This window comes from Falco cherrug, chromosome 5 (assembly GCF_023634085.1).
Source record: "Falco cherrug isolate bFalChe1 chromosome 5, bFalChe1.pri, whole genome shotgun sequence".
Classification (NCBI taxonomy): Eukaryota; Metazoa; Chordata; class Aves; order Falconiformes; family Falconidae; genus Falco; species Falco cherrug.
The window spans coordinates 76,115,134-76,141,057 of NC_073701.1; the positions used below are offsets into that span (position 1 = coordinate 76,115,134).

Sequence of the window (25,924 nt, forward strand, 5' to 3'; positions counted from 1 at the left end):
CTTTCAATATCCAGCTACAAAATTTGATGTTATTAAAAAAAAAAACACAACTCTCTCACACAGCTGTAAAGCATCTTTACTTTCCTGCAATGAGGTTGGATATTGTACTCATGTATCTCATGGATTTCCCCTGAAGGTTTGTTTTCTTCAAGCATTCAACCAGCTCAAGTTAAGCCTTATGAAAAGCCAATTGCTTTGGTTACAAGCTGCACTAATTTTAGTAATTGCATTATTTTTCCTAAGGGTTAAAATGAGGCAAGAATTACAGTATATTGATTTATTTGATATATGTAAAAAAAAAATCCTAGTTTAAGGTTTTTAATGTCTTGAAGTTATAGTTTTGAACTAAAAGGCATATCTTCTTTCTTTTTAGAAGCAAAAGTCAGTGTTCATATGACAGTAGGTCACAAAAAATAATTAAACTCAAGCAGTAGATAAACTGATAAAATATGAACGCATATTTTGTTAAAGAAATTAGAAATCATCATTCTTTCTCCTTCTCTTTCAATAACTCTACAAAATAAGTTCTGCCTGGACTGATATAATCATCCCAGAATAATGGATTTCATTCAGTAATAAAATCCAATGGTGCATTACTGAGGAACAACCCTACCTCAAGGAGTAAGGACTTCATGTGAAGGACTGTACTTTTTCTTCCTGGGGATTTTGTAGCAAGGGCAGCTGGACTTAAATCACTTTAAGACTGACTTGGGCTCTCACAAGGTGATGCTCACAAATGAACAAATGCCTTTTAGTAACTTCACAATTTTCACTTCAATCTAACCTCAAATTTTCTAATCTCAGCAACGTACCGTAATTGGTAAAGACCTCTTTTTGCCATGCCACAAGCTGTGAGCATGACCCTGCGCCCATGCAAAGGCATAATCCCTTCTCTCCACCTACCAACACTGCCGGCAACAGCTGAGCAGGAACAGTGCGGAAGGTCTCTGCCCTTCCCACCGTGCACCAAGAAAGCAGCAAGTCAGCCCTGCTGCCACCACACCACACAGCAGCATGGGCTTAGTAGCCTTCTTCTCTAGTTCATGTATTTTAGCATCTGATAAAGATGTAACCACATCAATCATTCCCTACAAACAGCAATTCACTTTCATTGGTATATTCTTGGAAATTGAATTATTCCTTTTAGAAGACCTGGAACAGATTTTTCTTGTAAACCATCTCTGAAAACATGCAAATGATTATCAGTCACAACACTGACAACAGACAAGCAAACAGTGAAATCAGCTGGTAGGACAGGTGATGATCAGGATCTTAACAGAGGGCTCTTGAGCATTTTTCTGTAAGCCTGGTTTTTCACCACATATAATCAACTCCACTTTGAAATATAACAAATTGGCAGATATGGGGGAAGCAGTCTGATCACAACATTTGTTTGTCATAATATGCCAGAAATTAGTTTACAAACTTGTCTTCGAAATTACAATAATAACCGTTGCCCAATATCATTCCACATTTGCAAGAGGCTTCAATGCATCTTAATTGATGAAGTCCAAGAGCCCAGTAATTTCAGCTTGAATATGCGATCACATCCTGATAAACACAAAATGCAGAAACAATAATAGGCCTGGCACAACGGGGAAAGTTGGGGAGAAAGGGTTCCGACTGTCATAGCACAACAGGCTCGGGACAAGTGATGTAGGCAGGCACGTTGGTAGCGTGAAGTTCATGCAGCCATGGGAACATTTGCTTAATATATTCTTGAGGAATACATACACAGAATGCAATTTTAAGATGGCTCTAAATTTCTAACGATGGCTTTTTTTCCCACTTTAATCAAGATACCTCTCTATTACTACAAATTACCATGCAACTTCAGCCTGTCAATCCAGCTGAATGTAGCTCTCAAAGCATAATGACAATGTCTTTTAGAGGGGAAAGTATTTTGTTATTGTTGCCACAATCAATGAAGTCTTAATTCATTTTCCCTTGACTTTTATGCACTATTATCTGTATTATAGTAACAGTCATGAACAATTAGAGATCGGGTTTTATTGTGCCAGCATGTCTGTACAGAATAATAAAGAAGAAAGTCCTTGCTTTAGAGATCATGCTTTAACTGGTGAACAAATAAGGCAAACATTATTAAGAAAATAAAATAGTAATAATAGAGATTTGAGTCATCCATTGACATTTCTCTAATTGATGCCAAACAGGAGTGATCTACCCATAAAAACCAGAGAAGATGGATTTTAAGGCAAGATTTCAGCAAGAACAAGCAGCTCAACAAACTTCCAGACATTTCCCCATGCACAGAGGACACTGGAAAATCAGTGGAAGAGGTACATGGCTCACGTCCCGGCTACTCCCTTCAGGGCCTCCTGGGGTAGAAGAGGGGGCAGCTCAAGGCCTCAGACTCCACAGGCAATTTAACTGCTAATCCATGATGCAAGAAAATGGGCAGATCGACTCCATGTATCTGGTTGCAAGTCCTTCTCTTCCAACTGTCTTTTATTTGATTTTTACTGAATTCAGTGCCTTAGAAGAGAATTTGAGTGAATCCAGCAGTTATGCTGGGGTCCTCACCTGTCTCTTGATCACAGCAGAATTGAGGTAGAAGATGTCAAGGATCTCCACAACAGGTCACCTACTAGCTTATAACCTAGCCCAGAGATCTGTGTGTTACTCTTGAGAGTAGGCAAGCTGATTTGATCTCCAAGATTCAGAGGTTTAAGTGTATCTTCACTGGGCTTTAGGTGCGATTTAGGTGTTGGGAAAACTGTGCAGGGTGCTTAATGAACGAGCTGGGTACTGTACTCTGCATGGAGCTGTGCCACAGTGCAAGGATGGGAGGAACCATGGGGAGGAGGCAGGTTGATGCAATGCCTCAGGAAGCCCCAGGCTACCAGGAGGTGCACAGGGCAGCTGGGCTGTACCCTTGACCCATGCTCAGAAGCTCTAAAAACTGTTCACTTGCACCAAATTTTCCTACGTGGTCACTACTGAAGTCCACCTCATTTTCCAGGTGCCAGGTTGGACATGTAGGGGCTGATATGTGGAAGGGCTGAGCATGCTCAGCCCACACTGGAATAGGAGCTTTTCAACATACAAACACCTATGCAGTGCTCAGCATCTCTGAAAGTCAGCTCATAACCATCTTCAAGTGGATAACAAACCTGCAGGATACTTCTGATCTTCATCATCATTTTTAATTTACTGTTGGTAAAATGGAGATAATGCCACAAGCCCCACTGCGTACGGTTTTTTTACAAAAATAAAAATTTTGGAATATGCTGGTTAGCAGCGTTCAAAGTGCACCAGTTGAACATGGTATTTGAAATTACGATGAAAAAAGGAGAGAGGAACAAAACCATATAAGTATATGTATAAGGTTGTGTGTACCTGTTCACATAAAAATTATTTTCCATTATTAAAAGGACCTATGATTTGTAAACTTCAAAAAGTGCTACTATTTACTTCCAATAAGTATTAGCATAGATAAAAATAACCAACCTGTCACAATTAATATCCTAATGTATTTTTAATGAAATCTATACCTGATTGGGATCAGGATCTTTTCAGAGGTATGAGGTGACAAAAAAGCCTGATCTGATCACTTCACAAACTTTTAGATCAGTTTTTCACTATATGTATTTTATTAAAAATGTTAATGTGATCTTTTTTTTAAATTGCATTCTAATACAGTGATGCTCTAACTTTTCCCCATACCATTTTCTGTCCACCCAGCAGAGAAAAACAGATGTATATAGGACCTGAAAAAAAATCACTACTGAATAAACATACTTGCTAAATTGGACCAAAATTGGCCCCAACACTTCAATTATCACTTTGGTTTTGCCTATGTAAAACTGTCTCTAAACGCATTTTCTTATTTAAAAACTCCAGGGGCCCCTCTACAAGCACTACCCTACTGCAAAACATTCCTCTAAGTCTCCTATGCAGTTACCACATCTCATCTCATCTACAAAGCATTAAGTGTTGCCTCTAGCCTTAACACTCACCTGCACCCGCTATTCAAAGCTAACAAATACAAGAACACGTTATAGAAATGTAAAGCTAACAAATGCAAACAGCATTACACGTGCCACACTTCTGCAGAGGTTCATTCTCCTTTTCGACCTTGACCAAACAGGTACACAGACACCACAGACAGCAGGAGCTACAGGTAGATTTGAAAGGCTAAAAGTTTGAGTTATGTTACTGTCATCTTTATAATGCTCCAAAGACATTTGAAATAAATTATGGAACAGACGCCATCACTCACTTTTATGAATGCTAAATTGCGGAGTAACTCAGGGCTTCTCAGCAGATTAGGCAAAATTGGATTTTGATGTCCAAGAGCTGCTGCTGCCATGGCAGGGGGGTAGGGTAAACCCGACAAGCACAAGGGTACTTGCAGAAATCGGTGAAAGTGTTTGGGGGAATGGGACTGGGTCAAACTAGGCTCAAAGTAGGCCAGTTTAAGTATTTTCTATGTAGGCTCCCTCTCTGGCTGTCTTGTTCCTCCAACCCTGCAGCGCTGCTGCCTGCCTTACCCAGTTACATGTGGGGAATTTTCCCCCTCCATGGTTAAAATACTTGGGGACACAGTTCCTTGCCATGTAAGCATGGACAATTACTGCCTATGCCACGATAATGAATATATGTTGCATTAATAAAGCTGAAACCCTTTCCATAAGGCACATATGTTAGTCAACCACTTACAGAAAAGGCAATTTCTGGCCATAAAGAAATGTAAGTATCACACAAACTTAGAAAGTTTTATCATCATTATGGTTTTGTTACATACCATTTGCAGGGGGGAGTATCTTTAAACTAAACTCAAACGTACACTTTCTTGACCAATGTCAGTTTGGCACCAACTCATTATTTAATTGACTGTTAACAAATTCTCTAAGATATGACTGCTATACAGATATTTTATCTTCCTGTTAATTGGTAATTATGCATTGGCAGGAAAAACAGTGTATCTTTCCAATTATTCCAGAACTCAGTGATTATTTAAACTTTGCTAATTAGCAGCAGAGGGCTGGTACATCTTCTGGGCAAATTGTATTTGATAATCCCTATTAAAATATACATGGCAGTAGTTGACTTGTAACAAAAAAAAAAAAAAAAGTGGCAGTTCAAAGGGTACTAGATACAGCACAAGACAAATGGGGGCCTATTAAAATTTCCCCAACTGTTCTAATGAGAATGCCGAGGGTCATTTCTTCCTAGTTTACCATCTGTTTGGTTTCTGGCAAGTATCTCCGGTGTGAAGGGAGGGTCCTGGAGCCCATTTGGCTTGTCACAAAGTAAACCAGGGATCTACAGCAATTTCAGTAAGTTACAAAACCACACTTCAAAAGCATGTATGTAGCTGAAAACTTTTTTTAAGAGTTGGCATTTACTGATTATTCCTTACTTTTTAAAGCTGCGAACATGCCCAGAGAGGCAGACTGAGCAGGGTGGATCAATTTTATAGGCTCACCTAACAAGAAAAATCCAACAATTGGCCTTTTTCCATCTCACAGCGTTAGTTGGGGATGTTTTCCTTTATCTGTCAAAATCTGAAAGCAAAACATTGCCCCAGAACCATCAGTGTTTGAGCATAAACTGATGCCAAAACCAAGTCTTTGAAGGCTCAAAACCACACACCCCATCCAGGAGCAGCGGGAGCCTCGGATGCCTCCAACACAGGGGCCAGATCAATGCACCGGCAGAGCTTAGGTGCACAATCAAAGCATTTTCTGCGTTACCATCTTGGAGATGACACTGTGGGTGCCCTTCAGCCACCCAGGCAGCCTCTTTACCCTTCTTCTGGAGGCGAAACCAGCAGCATCACCACATGACATCTGCCTGCAGTCATCCTGCCCTAAGACTGCTCATGACCTGTGAGCCAAAGGGGAACACAGGACCAGGAAGCTATTTTTATCCTTTTCTCGAGCTCCTAACTTATACACAGCAGGATCAAAATGATCCTTCATCTATAAACTGGAAAGGGGTTTCCAGTTCGGTTTGCTATGCAAACATGCATGTAACCAAAATACCAAGCAGAGGATTATGTAAAGGCTGCCTTAATCCTGTCAAAAGGCAATAGGATAATTTAAAAAGAAAAGAGTATAAGATCAAATGTAATGCCAAGTAAATTATTTCTGGTGATTGCTCTATCCAGGATTTCCTCAAGGAAATTTATTATTCATCATATTTTAAGGAATATTTGTAACTATTCAGGGTTTTTTTTAAATCCCAGAGACTCAATGTATTACTTACAGTAGGTATGATCACCTTCACAGTATAGAAACAAAGATTTGCAAAAGAGGAAAGATGGAAAGATTGCAAGATGACCTTTCATATTCTATTTGTTTACTTTCTAGCAGATGCAATTCCCCTGTTCAGGCAGTAAAATGTTTCCAGGTAACATTGCTCTCATAACCTCTTACAATATAGCCCACAGAGTTAAACAAAACCTAGAATTCACCAGCAGTTAATGACCTTGCAATAGAAAAGAGACATCTGTTTCAAAAGATAACAAATTACAAGTTTTATAAACACACACAGAAAATAAACCAAAAATCTTCTGTTAGCCAACTGGGCGTGTGGTGACTTTCCAGTGTAATGAAAGCTTTGACTCCACTGTCTCTACCATAATAGAACCCATGGACTTTCAAAAGAACCTTTTCAGTTTAGGCTGAAAGGTTACTGCATAAACAAGTAATTTCATGATAATATTTGTATATTCCACATTTATTAAGTGGTAAACATCAGTGTAGTGTAGTAATCATGATTTTGCATAAAATTATGTTGGGGGGGGCTTAACTCTAAAAGCTTACATTTTCCACTAGTTTATAAGAGACTCATTACAACAAACTGAAATTTTAAATAATTTGTCATGTATGCATGACGTGAAAATATACTGGGGAGCTGGAAAGCTTTGGGAAGAACCCAAATACGCAGAGATGCAGTGTGACTGGCAGGTGAAAGGCAAGCTTTGATGTGCGCAGCCCAGTACGTCTGTCTGCTCAACCAGCCTGTCAGCTGGGACCATCCTGCCTAATGAGACAGATTCAGGTCCTCAGCACACAGCACTCCTTATCACTGCTGAGGGATTATGCTGTAATCTTCTCCTTTAATTGTAGAACTGCTACTGCGTTCCTTGCTTTGCAGCGCACATGGCTTTGGAGAAGCTGAGCTGTGTTTTCTCACTTATCCCAAGTTACAGACTGGTAACCCTACCACCCACCAAACCCATTTATCCTTAATCTCATTTGCTAGCAATCATTCCCATCAAACCCACCACTGCACGTGCAGCTTTCTAACATGTATTTCAGTACTCTAGTTTCCCACTTTCCTCTTACATATTTGGAATAAATCAAGCAGTTAGAGCCCCTAAATGACTGTATGGGCATCCTGACTATATGGGAGGTTAGCCCTGGTGGGCTGATAAAACTCAAACCATAGCCAGTAGATGATCTAAGATGTCAAAAAAAGGCCGAACACCAGCAAGGACCGTCACAGTCAAAAGCAGAAGGGAAGAACACTAAGTGATGGAGAGATGCCACAGGAGTCCAAAACGCGTCTCCAGAGAGAGACAGGCTGTGAATGACACTGAGGGGTATCAGTATGGCTTGAGAAAGCGGGGGGGATGAAAAATGGGACTGCTCTTCAGCATTCAGCAGGCAATGCTGAAGGATGTGGAAACGAACCCACACTGTGGGGTATGCACCACATTGATGAGGAGAATGGAAATTTTACTGGAGAGATGTAGCTTAGGGTATCTGTTGTATCAAGGGATCTAATGAAGAAAGAAACACTATTCTTAAAAGCTAGATTTAAGGATCATCTCTTTGCTAAAGGATCCTCACAGCTTGGTTAGTGAAGTTTCAACTACAAATTTATGTTTTATCCCAGTTCTGTTTTCAGCTTTACAGTTTTAGTTTTACCTTAACCTGACCCCAGACAATGGTTCAGCTTAGGACAAGTGTAATATTTATGACCACTGTTAAGTTTTATCCCCAAAAGCTCACACATTTCTCCCTAAAAAGAGTTGTTAGAAGGCTTCCAAAATAAAAATTTTAGCAAGTTTCATGTCAGTGTAATCCCACAGAGGAAACCAGGAACTATTTCTCTGGCTATACAATATATACTGAAAAAGAAAGAAAACATAAGCCTTAGAATTAACTCTGTTAGCACTAATGTTTTTTATCTTTTTTTCTTCAAGATTCTTCACACTGCTAACTAACTGTGATAACTGATAATGATTGTGTCTGCATCAAGTCACTTCATAAATTGGGTAATTAAAAGATAATTGTAGCCACACCACAGTAACTTATGGCACAAGAGACAGATATATGTATGTTGGGAAGACTTCATATTGTCAGGGCAGGCTGGAAGATTATAATAATCTAGCGTGACCTCCTGTGTAACACAGACAAGAGCATTTCAATGGTAATATTCAAGTGAGAAAAAATATTCTTCCCTGCTCTGTAAGCAACCATTATCAACCCAATTGCAGAATACTGCTATCTTCAGGTTTTAAAGGGCCAGCTTTGGCCCTCCCATCTAATCCATGATAAACCACCTAAATCTTTGATTTGAGGTCTCTAAATCTGACATAGTCCTCAACATTTAAAAAAAAAAAAAATATTTCCAGAAGCTAAATCTAAAATTAACATCACGATCACTTACTAGAAAGGAGGAGCAACTTCTTTGCTAATTAGAAATAAAGACACAACAGATGGATCCAGAGTTTCTGCAGAAAGCGCTTACGTTTTCTTTGGAAGATGAAACAATGCCATGCCCACCTATTATTTTATTTAATAAGCTACTAAATATTGTAGAGACCACTCTCTTTTTCTACTATAGATGTTAGATTTTAAAATACTGTTATTCTTTAAAGATACCAAATCATTTTAAAAAGCTATCATTTGCATGCTAAATGCTTTTTGGAAGAGGCCAGCCTTCACATCTCTTACCATAGAGAAAGGAAAAGCTTATGTAGTTTTCAGTCCTGGGAGCCATCCACACATCAAGGAGCAAACATTTGTATGACATTAAGTTTAAAAGCCATTGCCATTTTTCCTTCACTTTTGACTTTTTACTGTGACTGCAAATACACTGTACAAGAGCATCAGACCTTTTGAAACATTCAGACTGGTTTTCTTTCAATATATGGAAGCTTACAAGTTAGCAAAGAAAAACAACAAAATGAGGGGGGGTATTTAAAATGCTGCATAACTAACAACTGTAACAACTAACCCTACAGTTTGCCTGAAGAAAGTTCAAAAGAAAGGTCAGAGATGGCAGCAGTTTTTCTCTGACATTGATGAAGGCACACTCAAGACAGGGCAGCAGACCTCCCCTGGGCAAGATGTATTGATAAGCAAAATGAGGTAGCTCCAACCACATGTGACTTTTTACATCTCTTTGGCTTTTGCATTTTCCTAGCCTGTAGGACTGGATCTTCTTTTGGTCTGCAGAACACATGTGTCACCAATTTAGTCACTGGTTATCTTACCAGTGACTGAATGGTCAAAGTAATACATCAAGAGTAAGAAAATGACCTTTGGCAAGTTAAAAAAAAAAAGGCCATGTCTTTTTTCCTGTCACAAATCATATGTTACTTTTAACATCTGTCTTAGTGAGACACCCACTGTAAGAGCCCTGTTCTACAGATGAAGATACAAATTCAGGAAAAAATACAGACGTACTTTGTAAATGCACAAAGCTATTAAGGTTCTTAAAATTTTACTTGATTTTCATTCTTAAATATTTAGATGTGATTAAACATGACCTGTATACTGTGCCCAGCGAGTCTGTCATACAGGGACATGATCTCCCCAATGACATAACACAAAGAAAGACCTATTTTATGGCAAGATAACAGCTTGCCAGTAACTTGACCATCCCATAAATTTCACATTGATAAGTGCTTTCCATTTTGCTTACTCCATCAGATCCTGCTCAGGTTGTAAAGAGTGTGGTGGGAAAGGAGAAACAATAGTACTGCTTCTTCCAGAAAAGTGGATCTTTCAGTGCATTTTGTGTAACACATGAAATACCTGTGGCAGCTGTGCTGTTCCCTTTGAAAGGCTGAACAAAAGGTTTGAGGTCGATCAGTGGTATTATTTGCAGAGGCAAGGACCTGCTCAAATTATTTCTCAATACAGTTTTAAATAATGTGCTATTTACTTTGCATTCTTTCATTTACAAGCCAATGTTATGTCTACTGTATGACACTCACATGCCCAGGCTGTTTGTGTTTTACATGCATTACAGATAATTACCATGAAAGATTATCAGAAGAATGTACTGAAGTTTAACCCTAACAGACAAATGAACATTTAAACATGCTACTGCAAGTGCAGTGCAGTTGGTGTCCCCTACAACTGGCAACTTTTTTTGTACCTACATCCCAGATTGCTTGTTAGGGGTCACCGAGTTCCTCCAACTGGAGGAACACAATTGTTACAATTATTTGTAAGGATATAAAAAATGTTACCAAATAATAAACTGCAGAAAGCACAGCTGTAAATCACTTGCACAAATTTAGAAGTGCTTTTGAAAAAAAAATCTCTTGTCCTTAACATAGCTGGCCTGACTGCTACTGCTGAATGCTACAGCAGAACTTGAAGTATATAATAATTGTGCAAAACCTGTCCTACCCCTTTTACTACAGTTCTGTTTCTCGTACATGGAAAATAATTGGTTATATAAAATACCTTGACCAAGATTCTGATTTTAAGGAAGATGCTATTGTTAAGTGAATGGAAAAAGTAGGTTGACATAAGCTCAAAGGAATCAGTTTTTCAGCCCAAGAATAGTTAGATGCTTTGGGCTAAATGCTTTAGTTTATACAAAATGTCGCACCATTTAGAAATGCCTATTTTAACCAGTTTAGTTGCTGAGGCTTTTCTCTCAAAATTTGTAGAGTTCAGTACACCAGTACCAAGGTTAACCAAAGACGATGAAAATGGAGGCAGAAATAAAACTGCCTAAAACCCACCACTGCCTTATCTCATTAACTCCCATCGGCTTCCATGTATTGTAGATTACTCAGTCTAAAATAACCCGTTTCAGTAATTGTGTCGTTATTGATGTCCTCTGTACAACTAAGTGTTCATCACCCTGGGTTGCAGAATGTAAATTACACTGGACTTACCAAATCCAAAAGCACTGGAACCACCAACACTCTGGGAAGCCTGAACGCTGGTAGAGGTGTAAAGCCCAGTTACCAGTAAGCCATCAAAGAAGGTACTTGTTGAAATAGTCACTGAAATGAGAGAAATAAAATATGTGTCATTATCTATAAGCAGTACTTAAGAACCTATGCAAATTCTGTGAGCAGACTCTTGCCCTTGAATGAAATCCCATCATTCAGTACAGCAAATTCCACTGAACACCCCCAATACTTATGATGCTACAGTGACTGTAAATTGGCTTGCCCACGTAATTTGCCCAAACAACTTGTTCAGTGTTCAGGTTGTGTCTGCTGACTTTCAGTATGCTCCTGTACTTCCTCAGGGTTTACCTGAAGAAAATGTATTGTTTTAGAAGTAAATGACTGGCATTTATTGGTGTTTGACTCAGCTTTATTCCTAAATGAATCAGAAGTCTTGTACCAATAATCATCTGCAGCAGGAACCAGACACAAACTGAGCATTACAACAGAATCCGAAATGAACATCAAAAGGATGGCCATGGCCATCACTGCTTGGGTAGTTGCCTTTGCTGTACTAACACTAAATGCACAATGAGTTAGTAAAACATAGCATTGGAATATGTGGCTTGTAAGTAATTGTCATGACGTTAGAATATAGTAAAAGCAATGAAATAACCAGTATTATGGTATTGTTCTTTCTGGACCTAAATAGAGTGCTATATTATGGTCATCATGCATATTACAGTATTATACACTTAAATTATATGAGCATCTGAATCACTACAGATTATGTGTATTTCAATAATTCCTGAATGTATTCTTAAGAGATTCTTAGATATTAGCAGTAATCATCCAAATAACATCTAAAGTATGGCTGAAATCTATAGATTCTTTGTTAGAATTGACAAATCTTCCAATATTTATTTACTTGCACGCACTCATTCTCACATTTTTACTTTGGTACCTTTTGGATCATATCATTGTATTCTTAATATCAGCTTCAATCGTTCTGTCTTGGAAAGACTTAAATTAACTAACAGGTTTAGGTTTTTCTATTATATAAATGCACTATCTTCTATGGCCAGAAAAACCTCTCTAATCCTACAGCAGCACACAACTTTCTTTGCTTCATAATAATCTCCTGTCCATTTTTTTAAATTTAATATTCTAACATTAGGTTGCACACCTCTGAACTGAAAATCAGAACTAGGAAACTATGAAAAAATGATGAGCTTATCAATGAAGTAAATTTGATTCTCTTTCTCTCCTCACCTTTGCCTGTATAATATCACCCTTTTCTACATCTAATGCCTAATATCCTTTTCTACACTAACATCATGTTTTTCTACAATCTTTACTGATATTTATTTAAATGCGGATAAACTGTATTGCAAATCTATGGCCTACCATATAAGATTCCCTTTAGACTCCATTATGAAGGGCAAAGAACCTGCAAAGAGATCCACACAAAAAAAAATATCTCCCTGCTGAAGAAGAGTCTCATGACCTGTAGCCTCGTATACTGAAGATGGATCAAGGCCTTAGTTATCACGCTGGTTCTGCTTTCATACTTTAATCCTTTCCCCCCTGCTTAATGCATTGAGTTCGGTGCTTGACAGGGATTGCTGATAAACTCTGATCTCTCGCTACATCACATTCCACCTCCACACATTGCTCCGTCTTGCTGGGAACATCATGAGCCAGCGACTGGCTGGGGAAATGAAGTAAGGTACTGTGAGGGGATTGCTAGTACACTCACTGGCGGTAGACATTCAGCAGTGAAACAGCTGGGCTTTTTAAATCCCAAACAATTTAGTGATTCCTCTGGGGTACCCATTGGCTTAAACTTACTGTTAAATATCTAAAGAATATACAAATGTTGACAGTGGCTTAATTTGTTCTGGACAGAGGAGCAATATTTACCATGTTTAATTTATTCTTCAACTCTTTATATTTAATTATCTTTCTTTCTTTGATTATTCAGCAGTATGCTGAATAATTCCTGAATCCAACTTTTCTGTTCTTAATTTCAGTGTTTTGCAATAGACGTTTCCCTGAACGCAGGTGCAGGTTCAGAGCCATATGCTCAATTTTTAAGAGGCCACCTCTGATATATATGTTAAAAGAACAGCCAAAGAGACCAGAATTTTTAAGAAATAAAAGCAGTATTACAGAGAGAAAAAGAAAATCAAACAAGGAAACAATTAATTTTTCCTGTGTTTCATGATGAAGTGGTGAATAATGCAGAACCTTTTCTTCCTTTTGTGCCTTTAAACCGACAAAGAGGCTAAACATGTGTTGAAAAAATACACCTATGTGTTATTTTTGAAGACTTGGCAAAACAGCCAGTGAAAAGCATTGATAGAAGGGCACTGGGCCAGTACTTTGCTGCCATTTTGTTTCCCTGTGGGGAAGCATCTTATTCTTTACCGAATAGGATATAATGCAAAATCCTACTGTGAACAGGTGACCGGTTTCTCTGTGGGAAAGAAGTGATATTTTACAATGCCTGTATTTGATTTTGGACATATTTGTGCGATTGTCAACCCTCATTTTACATGAGCATGTAATAGGTCAATTTTTATTGTTGAAAAATTTCCAACACAGTATGGCTCCCTCATTAAGCCTCTGGGAAACTGCAGAACACCTCTAGCACATTTTTAAAAAACAGAGCACTAGGCTTTTATTATACACGTGTCATACATTTCAGAATAATTTCATAGTTCTTCAAGAGGAAAAAAATTAATCATGACATTCTCAGTGATTATTTTTTTCCTCTACCCAGTGGTGAAATACATCAAATTCCCATAAAATGAAAGAAAACACACACCATGCCAAGTGTTAATGACCAAGAACAGGAAAGCTGTGCTAATGTACAGCCCAGTAACAGGGCTGTGATTTTACGTAGGGACTAGGGCTTGTTACTGAGGGTTCTCAGCTTCTTCCAAGAGCAACAAGATTTCTGCGAGGTCCCCTCCACCAGGTTTTGTTTCTGCCTTTACACTGGTTCATGCCATATGTAGTCAATGCCAAGTATCTGATGCTTCAGGAGCAAGGACCAGCACCAAGACCCACCTGGACCTTGGAAAACACCTGGAGGGGCACAGAGACATGGAGCACCCAGGGCTGGGCAGGCAAGGAGGGCTCTGGCACAGCCCCACTGCCTGCCCCATAGCACCCAGTGGGCAACAGAGCAGTGGGTCTCATCGACAAGTCCAATCAAGCTCTGCTCCATCCTCCCCAACTCCCTTTCTTAGGAGGAAAATGTGGGTGAGTGAAGAAGCGAGGAGCCCTTCCTATCACTGGGGACTGCTCAGCCAGGCATGGAGGGTGCCAGACCTCGCCACCCCCCAGAGCGGCACCCCATGCCAGCCCTCCTGGCTGCTGCACCAGGGCAAGCAGGGAGCCCCTCACCCCAGGGAGAAGAAAGGAGCTTGTAAGAGAGCCCATGGGAGCAGGCAGCCCGTGGCACGGAGGTAGGCAGGAAGCCCTCTGTTGCCTTGAAATAGCCCAGAGAGAGGGACTGAGAACGTCTTCCCAAGAAATACAGCAGGGCTGCACTGGGAACAACCTACTGACCAAGCAATAGCAGCATACTGCAAATATTAGAGGCAAAGGTGATAACAGCTACTTTAAAGATGCCCAACGTTTCCTTCCACTTTCAGTTCCTGATATCTTTGCCAGTTTTTACCCTCTTGGGCTTTTTGGGTCTTTTTTTTTTTTTTTTTTTTTTTTTAATGGAAGCGTATGCCTCAGTCTGATTTAATTATTTATAGGGGAAGAAATTTCAGTCAAAACACTTCATTCATTTCTGAGATGAGGTTAGAGGAAAACGTTGTGTTGCCCTGACTGAAAAAATTCCAGTGTCCTCTGCTTTCAGCAGTTCTTCCACTCTGAAATGAAAGTGCTGTTCTCCAAGTCTGGACAAATTATATTTTACATATATATAATACATATATACACAAACACACAAACACCCAGAGCTTACACAGGCTCAGAGACATTTTCATTTTTAGCATCTAAATATTTCTGGAGATTCTGTCCTCATTTAGCAGTCTTAGAACACTTGCTGACTAATAGAGCTCACTGAAAAAAATCCCATGCAATACATTTGAGTCCAGCTATACTGCTTTGATAGAAGTGCTTTGTGAAGATACCATTTCCAAAGATGTTTTGATCTGAGAAGCTTCTCAGTGTTTTAAATCAGAAAGTCATGTCTGTTGGTTGGAAAGAACGGGGAAAAGAGAAGGATCTTTATAAAAAAAAACTAAGAAGCCTCATGAGAAAACATCAATTCAGCAGAATCCCTCTTCTCAAAAAGCTGGGAAATGTACAAAATATCACAAAAATGAAGTTGCTCCTAAAGTTTGGTCAGCACCATTCCCAGCAGCTTAAACTTAGGAGACACAAAAGCAGGCCTGAGGGCAAGAGGACAGTGAGTCTACCAGGGCAGGGAAGGTGGTAACACTGGAACCAGTACAGAAAATAGGGGAAGAGACACCTTTTGGAGAAAAAAAAATTAAAAAAGAGAGCGATGGGGGAGAGGGGCTATTGCTGGGCAAAGCAGCAGAGAGGTGATGAAAATGCAGAGGCAGGATCTGTAGCTGTGGCCTGAAAACTGGAAATGTTCAGTACAAGGGACTCAGACACTGAGGGGGAGAGACCAGATGCAAGAGCACCTGTAAAACCCAACAGTGAGGTTGTGGGTCAGCCTCACATGCTGGTCAACAGCCACAATGGCAACCTGCTACACAGCTCTTACTCCACCTCCTGAATCAAGCAGTGTTTGCATGAGTGATATGAAACCTTCTTGTCCACCAGTCACATAGATCAGAATACATAGGTGGGTAACTTAATTTTTTTTTTCATGGGATGATTTTACAAAATAAACTGATCAGGGCTAGGAAATACCACAGAAGTAACCTCTAGTGCCACTTTGCCCTACTCTTCTTTCTGTACAGTGGTTGTGGTCACAAACAGCTGTATTTCTGAGAATCATGATGCCACCCCCCCTGTTCAATTTTCCAGCAAAAAATCATGGAAGGTGGCTGACAAACTCCCTGCACACTTAGCACACACATGCTGCTTTGCCTGGAGTTGCTACAGGGACCAGCCAAGTGAGCACACAGGCTGGCCTCATCCTGCCAATGCCATGCACCTCTGGGGAGCTTTGGGGTGTTATTTCCTTAACAGAGAGCATGTGGCAGCCTCTCACCGGAGATGCCTTGCACTTCCCATGAACAGATTTCTGAAAGTTGGTGCCTCCCATGGGGAAAGGAACAGCAGTGCCTCTGGTAATGCCAGGAGCTGACATGCCTCAAGGAGGAAGCAGGTCAGGAAGGAGGCGGCTGGCAAAGATGCTGCTGAAATCATACCACAGGTGGACGCAGCAGCATAAGAGGAAAGACAAACTGGGTTTTGAACTGCAGTTCTATTCAGATATTTCTAAGAAATTCATACTATTCTTAAGAACATGATTTTCCCTGTTTCCAGTGTTATATACTGTGCAGTATTAGGGAAATCTATTCATCTATGTAAGCAATTGCATAAAATTTGCCTTACATTCTCTTGAGGGACTGATTTACTCTCTGAAGAAACAGCTGGATTTTGACTGATACTCAAAATATTCAAAGTACAGTCAATGCCTCTAAACTGTAAATGCAAAAAGTCTGCTAGGTGGAGGAAGAGAATCATCTCAGGAGATACCTGTCAGTAGCAGGTCTTACCCAAATGCATCTGCTCTTCAACTTTAGCTAAATGTCACTAAGAGGACTGATACATACAGAAATTCCACAAAATCTGCAGCTGCTGTTGATGACAGTCACAGAGTTAAAAAACTTTAAGGCAAGGAAAAGGACTAGACATACACATATAGATATGACACATGAAACAGCATGAGCAGAGATATAACAGAGTTCAAGAAAAAACTAATAAAGGCAAAAATCTTTGAAGCCCTGTATACTGTTTATGTGAGTCAAGACACACAGTTGCAGTGTAAAACTGTGCTTTTGTATACCATATACCATGAAGAAAAAGTATTTTTGATATGTGAAATGGGATCACCACAGAAAGCAGACTTCCTCAAATGAGACTTTCCTGCATCAAAGCAAGGACAGGCACTTTTCCAGGTTTTTCTCAAGATCAAAGCCAGTTCCTTATAATACTGTAATACTGCATCATTGCACACCTGAGCCATGGCTGGAAACCTTTCTCTTAGGAAATAAATTGTTTATACTAAAGTATTATTTTTTTTCCTGCTTGACTCCTCAAAAAAATGTATCAGGCCCTAGGTAATGCAAGTCAGGTGTGTAAATGGCACTGTTCAGACAGACCTCTGTTTCACAGCATCGTGGCTTTCACAGGAGACTACAGAAAGAAATGGAGGATAACATCAAATACAGCAAAGACTGTAATCATTACGCTACATTCAGAGCCAAGCAGACCTCAACACTTCCTAAAACAGTCCACAGCAGAAATGCAATCTGAAGGCAGTGTCTTTGGGACCACCCAAGCTCACATGCTTGCATGCAAACCATGACTTCCCTTACACAGTTCAAAAGATCAGGAAGAACTGACTCCTGAACAAACTGGAGGATTCACCCAGGAGACCAGCACAGAGACACTCCATCCTCTGAATCTCATCTTCTGCTGCCTCATCAGCTAGTACTGGGTTTGTTTAAACCATACCCATGCTGATCCTGTAGGCGCTTGGCAGACAACATGTCAGGAGGATAACAACAGGCACATCAAAGCTAATGCACCCTCTCCAGTCACCGCTCCTAAACATCATCTCTCTGACCAGCATCTGACAACTACTGTCACTTGTTTAAAACCACCCGGTATATAGTGTGCTACCACCTCATGCAGAATTGTCATGTGGTGGTGCACGTTCTCCCCGCAGCTGAGAGAGGGACCAGCTCATTGCACCAGGCAGAGCAGAGACAGCTCTGCCATTAGCACATTCCCACCACACCACCAGGACTGGTGAGAAGTTTCCCCACAGTAATGCTGCCCCTGGCACCAGCCTTGCTGGTTCAGAGACGGAGGAATGAACAGCAGCCCTGTAAGTGTGAGGCACTCCAGCAGCAGCATGTGCCACGGCCATCTGCATCTCAGCATCTCTTAGCCAACATGACCTGATCAAAAGCCCACACTGGGCTGTTCCTTGTTCAAATTCTCCCTCTGTGGCTTTGCTCGCAATGGCTTTAAAAGTAGAAACAAGGTGGTGCCCCCAGAGTGGATTTCTGGGCTCATTACCTGCATTCCCGGCAAGTTGGGAAGGGTTTTGTGCAAGACATAATTAAACACAGGGAAGATGTTCTTTGTCCCTTCCCAAGCTGGTCCTCTCTTTTAGGCAATGGTGCCTTTATGCTACCATCATGCAATGCCAAACACAAGCAGCACAAGTGTAAACCCATCCCAGCATGTAGTGCTGTCTTACAGGGCACAGACAATACTAAGCCCAAATCCTTAAAATACCAGACCACCCTTGAAATGTCAGCTACAGATTAAATTGCTAGTAAGGACATAATAAGCTTCGATGCCTTATTTAAAGGTACGCTGTTTAGGCACCACAGTGATAAGCTATCTATAAATACTCAGGTAGAATTTTAGACATATAAATTCAAAGTAGTGTGCTGATAAAAGTCCTTGTAAATTAGTGGTGGAGTATGCATTGCAACAAGAATTCAGAAACTGTATACACTTAATTGCACTAAAAACCTTATTAGTTAAAAAAGGAGGAATTAAAAAAAAACCAACCAAACTACTACTGACATATATTGGCATCAAACTAACTTTTACTGCTTGCAGAAATACTTTGCTTTCAAAAGAAACCAAAATCCAGAAATTCATAATTACACAAAAATTTCAAATACGAATGCCAGACAGATACCAGAGAACAGTGTGACTCACAGGTCTACACCTCATCCAGAAAAAAAAAAAAAAAAAAAAAAAAAAAAAAAAAAAAGCAGAAAACCTATGGGATTCTTAGTCATACTGGTTTTGATTTTCCCCAGGTAGGTGGGAGAAAACAAGACAGAAAGGCATTTCAGCACACAAATAAACAGACAAGGGCGAGGGACAGCACTCTGAAAGCATTCTCACTTAAGTAATGGTTTTCTAAAGTGCATGTCAAAGTACTAAATCCACAAGAGCACACCAGTGAGCTTTTCTGGAAAGTGGAGTGATGGAGTGTTGAACAGCATCTTCACCAACCTGCGAGGCCTTCACCAATAACTCCAGTTACCTACAGCTCTTGGGATGAGGGAAGTAAAAACGCACAGGTTTTGAATCTTGCTTGAGACAGCTTAAACTCAGATCTGGCATTGCTTTGCATTACAGTACTAGTTTCAGTGGTTCTGCCCCATGCTCCATCAAATCTCTTTGTCTCCATAGCTTTTCAATTCCTTTCCTAAATTGGTAATGAGCAACAGAGAACTGAAAATAGATTGCAGATGTGTGGCAAGATGTCAGTAACATGATACAGAGACATCATTTGTCATTGATGCAAAGAGTAGCCTATCAGCCTCAGGAAAGAACTATTTGCAGAGACACTACTTATAATATCTTCTTGAAAGTTCATAACAAAATAGTGGCAGTGACATCAGCAGTAATATAAAGTAGTGTTTATTCTTATATTCCTAAACTACAAAAGATTGGTCACATTTTTAATAGGGTCCGAGATGCTTCAGAGCCTGCACCTCACTAGAAGTGGAGTCCAATGGTTAGACCTGTGAACACACACCGGCACCTAAAACAAGTGCATGGTCCTAATATTGGACCCAAGAGCCTGACTTCTCATGCATCAAAATCCCCAACTTAAAAATGTTTCTGACCATACCTAAAGCCACCAGAAACTTGGCCACATTGAACAGCAAGGTACTTTGTTCCACCTGGCATCACCAAACACGTTGGCACAGGCCAGAGACCTGGCAGAAGAGGGATAAGGCTGGCTACTGCCATAGCAGCCTGCTTCCTAACCAACAGATGGGTAATTAAGGCTGTCAACCTAGGTAAGAGGATTCAAACCTGAATTTCCCCAGCAAATATCCTAAAATATTTTAAACCCCACTGTCTGTGTGGCCTGGCCACTGTCCCTCAGCTGCAGGCATTGCATTTTGTATCGGAAAAGCTGGCCCAGAGAGGCTTGTTCTCTATTCCCACGGTTGGGGCAGCCTCCTTGGAAGGAGGAGATGGAGGTTTCAGTCAGTGGCCCAATGAGTATGTGCTACTGCTATATAAAGCTCCCGAGAACATCATATCTATTTATGTCACACCATTGAGCCTGTAAATCTCACCCTAATGTTGATGTCTAAAACAGGCCAGATGAATCACACTGGAGAAATGCCCGATTCTCCCCACTGGCAATAAAGGGAGCCTAGACAGTAAAGCTCAGCTGTAGCTGTCAACGCTGAAGATGGCTAAACTGCAATGAATCCCACCAAAAGCCACTCACACAGAGTAACCGAATTACCCAACTTCTGTTTAGATGCCCAACTATTGCCTGCATCAGAGGGAGCTGAGCAGGAATTAAACATCCTAGTGTACCCGGAGCTCACCCGAGAACATTAGAGATAATGACTGACTGTATCTTCTTTCTTGCGTTATGCCAAACATATTGTTAACGCTTAGCAACTTAGCAAGCACTGCTGCAGTACCAAGAAGCTCCAAAGGGTATCAGAAAATGTCTGTTACTACATTCGATAATTTACAGAGCGAGCCCTGAACAGCATTAATGAAGTTTGATCAGTCAAACCAATAATCTGGATATGAAACAAAGTCTGTTTCACAAAAATGTATAACAGCTATGTTTCTAAAAATGCTGTCTAGCAGAAGCCACCAACAGTCCACATTCAACCACAGAATTATATTGTGTATTATAGCCAAAACAAGAATGATCATCTAAATAACATTTTCTATAAAGATTAATGAAAATGGCCATTTATAGTTTAAGATACACAAACCCAATCATATTCTTTGTTAAAATGCACCTCTTGCACAACAAAATACTGTCAATATGAGCTAGTAGCATAACAAAACAGCTGGAAACATATACTTTGACAGCATGTACATGAATAATTGTGAAACCTATTTTGCCAGCCATACTGTATTATTTCTCTTATCCGAAGTCCCAGGAGCAGATAGGAAGAGATGATGGCCATTCCTAGACCTCATCAGCTACAAAACCAATGAAGCAAGCCTGGTCACTGGTCTATGTTGGAAATGTATCCTTATTCAGCAACCATCAATTTCCTTATTAAGTTTCAAATTCAGATTTTGTCATGCTTCTATGAAATGTGCCAGCATAAGGTTTTTCTTAAAAAGAGATTAAACGTTACTGTGATTACCTTTTTATTACTCTAAGCCTGAGAATATTGACCTCCGTTTTGGAGCCTAATCTTATTTTTCATGCCTTTTCAAGTTTATGTGAGGTTGCCTGTTTGATACCCATACATGAAAATTTCATATTGTTGGCTGTGCTCTCAATAAATTATTTAGAGGGTCTGAATATCACCGCAGTGTTCAGATTTTCAGAGAGTTTGGTAAATCCTTTTATTCTGCTGTCCTCAAAAGAAAACAACTACTCAATACACAACTTACAATAGCATTAAAAAACAAAATGAAGGCTGGCTTGGAAGACAGCAAGTATGATTATCTACTGGGAATTTATTATAACTCAGTAATATCTAGGCATTTGCAAGAACTTTTGTCTTAATTTTAGCTAAAGAAGCATGCCAACTAAAACCAGGCGGTTGAGCATGTTTACCTCGGGCTAAAAGAATACAAATCCTCTTACAGACACATGAATTATGATGAGCAAATATCATGAATGCATGAGTTTGAGTGATACTGGAGAATAAGGAAGTATCTTCAAATCAAAATACACATATGCAGTGTTCTTCTGTAACTACTCATCTTGCAATATAAAATATAGCCCTGGATAAACATAAGACAATAGGTCTATCTTTTCCTAAACATCCTGAAAGAAATTCCCTACAGCTTGTACCCTCCAATTATTTTTTTAATAGATTAAAAAAAAATAAAACTAGTCAGCTTCTTCCTTGCTTTAGAACTTCTTTAATTTGCCCTAGAAACATACTGAAACCTTAAATACAGCCCACTGAAGGCCTGCTTCTTACTCTCAAAGTCGTTAAATAATGTTGATTCAAGTCCTAAAGTACCACAAAATTATATTGGTGCATTATAAAATGTAATATATATTTTCTAGTACCAGTGCAAATGTGACAGTGATCAGAATGATGCACACAAGCTCTGTTGACTAGTTTCAAATACTTTCAGCATTGGATTGCTTTAAAACCTCCTAGAGAGCACAAGTTCTGAATTGCAGAGCATACTTAGCTGGTGTGAAGTAACAAGATAAGGGATGCTAAAATTCACTTCAGCAGCTTAAAGACTGCTGCCTTCTGAGGCACTCTAAGGAGAACACAGAAGGCAACAAGTACAGCACAGGCCAAGCAGCAATCTCCTGCCCTCGTGGACTGGCAGGCAGAGGGCAGGGATGCTGTACGTTGTGATAAATAGCACTACACATGGATTCAGGCAACAGAATTGTCCCACTGAGTTGGCCAAAGGTCCCTGCCAGCCTAGTTGTCCCAACCCTAGCCACCTGCAGATGCTTTGAGTACAAGAAACAGGGCGTGCAGAGAAACAGCCCCACATTCCCTCCACATACAACTTCCATCTCTAGGTACGCTGGGTTGTGACACATAGCCATCAATGAACCTTTAAAGGGTCCATTTAAATAACTGTATTTGTATTTTTACAGCTTCAGGTGGCAAGGAGCTCCATGATTTAATTACATAAAAATATAGGGAAAGCATTTTCACACATTAAGTTCTCCTTTCTCTAAATTCTTGCATTTTCAGCAACAGCATAACATTTTTGCTTTATCAACAACATTCAATTCAATACTTATAGGCATCTTTCACATCACCCTCAACCATTCCTTTTCCTAAATTGAGGAAACTTACTTTAGCTTCCCACCCATTACAGAGAAATATGTTCCCTCTCTCTCATCATCTAGTTTTACTACGATTTTTCCAGGCAGAGGCAACCAGATCTGCCCATAACACCAAAATCTGGGCACATCATTGTAATGCACACCCAGTGGCAAAATAATACTGGCCATTTTACTCTTTGTTCCTTTCCTCATAATTCCTAAGGTTCAATATTTTTTTTTATTCATGCTTAGCACCGAGGTCATATTTTGAGATTCAATCCCAGTATCCTCATTATTTTTCCCTGTGTTCTCCCCTTTCATTTTAACAGTAATGCAGTTAGCCTTAAATTTTACTATCTTGAGCAGCATGATACATAATGCTGTTACCTTACTATTAAGCCCCCATGATCACTTCAATCACTCTTAACTTCAGGCATCAAGCCATGACAATGACACTTCTTCCTCATCAGCCTAAGTCCTCCTTCCTCACAGAGAAATCCTTACATGATAATTCAGGTGAAAGCTGGCATACTCTTATGGTTTAGATCACAAACCAGAGTCAGCAATGAAGTTTCTGACTCCAGTTATCTTTAATATATTTATGCTTATCTTCCTTAAATCAGAGTTTAACAAGATTGCTTAACGGACTGCAGTAATAAGAGACCTTAAATAACCCGGTGCTTTGCAGTCTAAATATGTTGGGCATCCAATATAGCAGCTGCACATTGGACATGCAGGTTTGGTTTTTTTTTTAATACCAGACTGGGGATTCATCTGCCTGCACATGAGTGTGCAGAACGTCATCCTCCTCACCCAAACTGCTCATCTCAGAGTCCTTTCTATGCAACAAATCTACCTGGCAAAGTCAGCAGTGTCTCTGTTGCAGCCTGTCCAGCCACAAAGTAGATACAAAGTCAGGTTCTGGAAGAGTTGCCTATAGCCCCCTGGGGAGCAAGGGGGTGTAAGTGGGTAAGAGTCATGATTAGAAAGGCAAAAGTAAAGAAAATGAGTACAGAAAAGTAAAGACTGAAACCCACTGAGAGTTGCCAAGAACCATGAGCAGAAGGAGGGGGGCCAAAATACACGACGCTGGGTATTACAGGAACAGGGCACGAGAGTTTAAACATGTGACTTAGTTTTGTATGTATGATTCATGCAACAAAATAATTCTGCTTAAGCACAGTCCCTCATTTAGTTGGTGCAGAATGCTATATAAAAAAATAGCTAGACAACCCCCACGTAGAAACTGGAACAAGACTACAAAATAGCCTAGAGACTGACATTTTAAGTTAAAGCAAACAGGATGAACCAAATGAGATTTCATACAGGAAAAATACAGTAGGTTTTATACTAAATATAAAGTAGTATATATACTGAATTCTGGCATATGAATGATGACTGGACTGTAACAAATGTTAATACAATCCTTTGACCACACATGGTCTATTACTATTGCAAGGTCTAATTAATGAAAAGTACTTATTTCCAAAGGTTCAAATCAGAACATAGATAAGAATCTGAAAAAAATAAGAACAAACATTTACTATTCCCTCGACATTTAAAAATACACCTTATGAAAATTGAGTCAAAGCAATGAAAATAACATGCTTATGAAATAAAATTCCTAAATAACAGCAATATTAAAGCTCAGTGGCATCTGTTTGTCTTATCTTTATGGATGTGTGGCTAAGTGGGTCAGAGACAGAGATGGTCACAGAAACATGTATTCACATATGCTTATCCTTTACAGTGTAATTCTTCACAGTGTGGTTTGTAAAGGCTAAGCATGCCAAGTAATTGATGGCTACCTCACTAAGGGCATGACTGTAGGTATATCATTTTATGGTGAGTGGTTTGTTCTTTGTGTTAGGTTTGTTACAACGGTCAACTACTGAGCAAGAAAGATGAAGGAAGGGCTGGAACAGCAAGATCGTGGCAGGTTGTGATTAGGAAACATTTGGCACAGCTCTGGGAGAAATTCCACAAAGTGCCTTTTCTCTTTTGCTTGGGTAAAGGTTTGGATCTGAAGATAAAAAAGGTCCCTTCCAGACTCCTGTTTCTAGACACTTTCTGCCAGATGCTCTGCCACTTTTGAACACAAAAAAATCCAAGTCCAACATTCTGATAAAGCAACCAGCCAAGCCATGCACACAGTGGAAAAGTAACTACAGCACAATGACTTTTCTTGGACTAACCTGCTGTTATTGTTGCTTGTTAAATACTTTATATACACAGCTAATTCCTAAATGGTCACTTTCTGTTCTTAAAACAAAACAAAAAGCAGGGAACAAGATAGTTCTTGTCCCTGGTGTGCACAACTGTCCCAGATATTACTAGTACAAACTCCCCAAGCAAATAACAGATTTTTAACAAATCAGTTCATGTTCTCTTCCCATGCTGAAATTCTTTCTGTTCTGCACATCCCAGTGAAAGAGATAAGTATTCACAGCCATGTCCCTGCTGTGACTCATATCTTGTTAGAAGAGAAACAGGCACTCAGCTCTCTGGAAAAAGCACCACAGCCACCTGCCTTCGTTTGCTGCAAGCCTACAGCTCCCCAGGTTGTGTGCTGTTGTGTCACAGAGGTCTTCGCATCCCACAGGAGACAATTACTAAGAAGTACCTCCAGAATAAGTGATGTTCTGCACCTTATTATAGGAGAGTGGCAAGAACTAAAATGGTAAATGTACCAACCCTAACGTTTCAATGCCACCCTGACAGTTTTTACGCAAGGAAACAGCAAAGCAACTTCATGTCACTGCAATAGTGCTCAGAATAGACATGCTTTAGACAGAGACGTGTCAGCTGGGTGGAACACAGCTACAGCACACCTCATATTT

General features: G+C 39.9%; 1 protein-coding gene across 1 annotated transcript in view; it reads right to left on the reverse strand.

Moving 5' to 3' along the window:
- RELN (reelin) overlaps positions 1-25,924 on the reverse strand; it is a 297,990-nt gene that overhangs the window by 237,545 nt on the left and 34,521 nt on the right. The window contains 1 exon segment of the mRNA XM_055711198.1: positions 11,123-11,233. Coding sequence (XP_055567173.1) covers positions 11,123-11,233 — 111 coding nt within the window.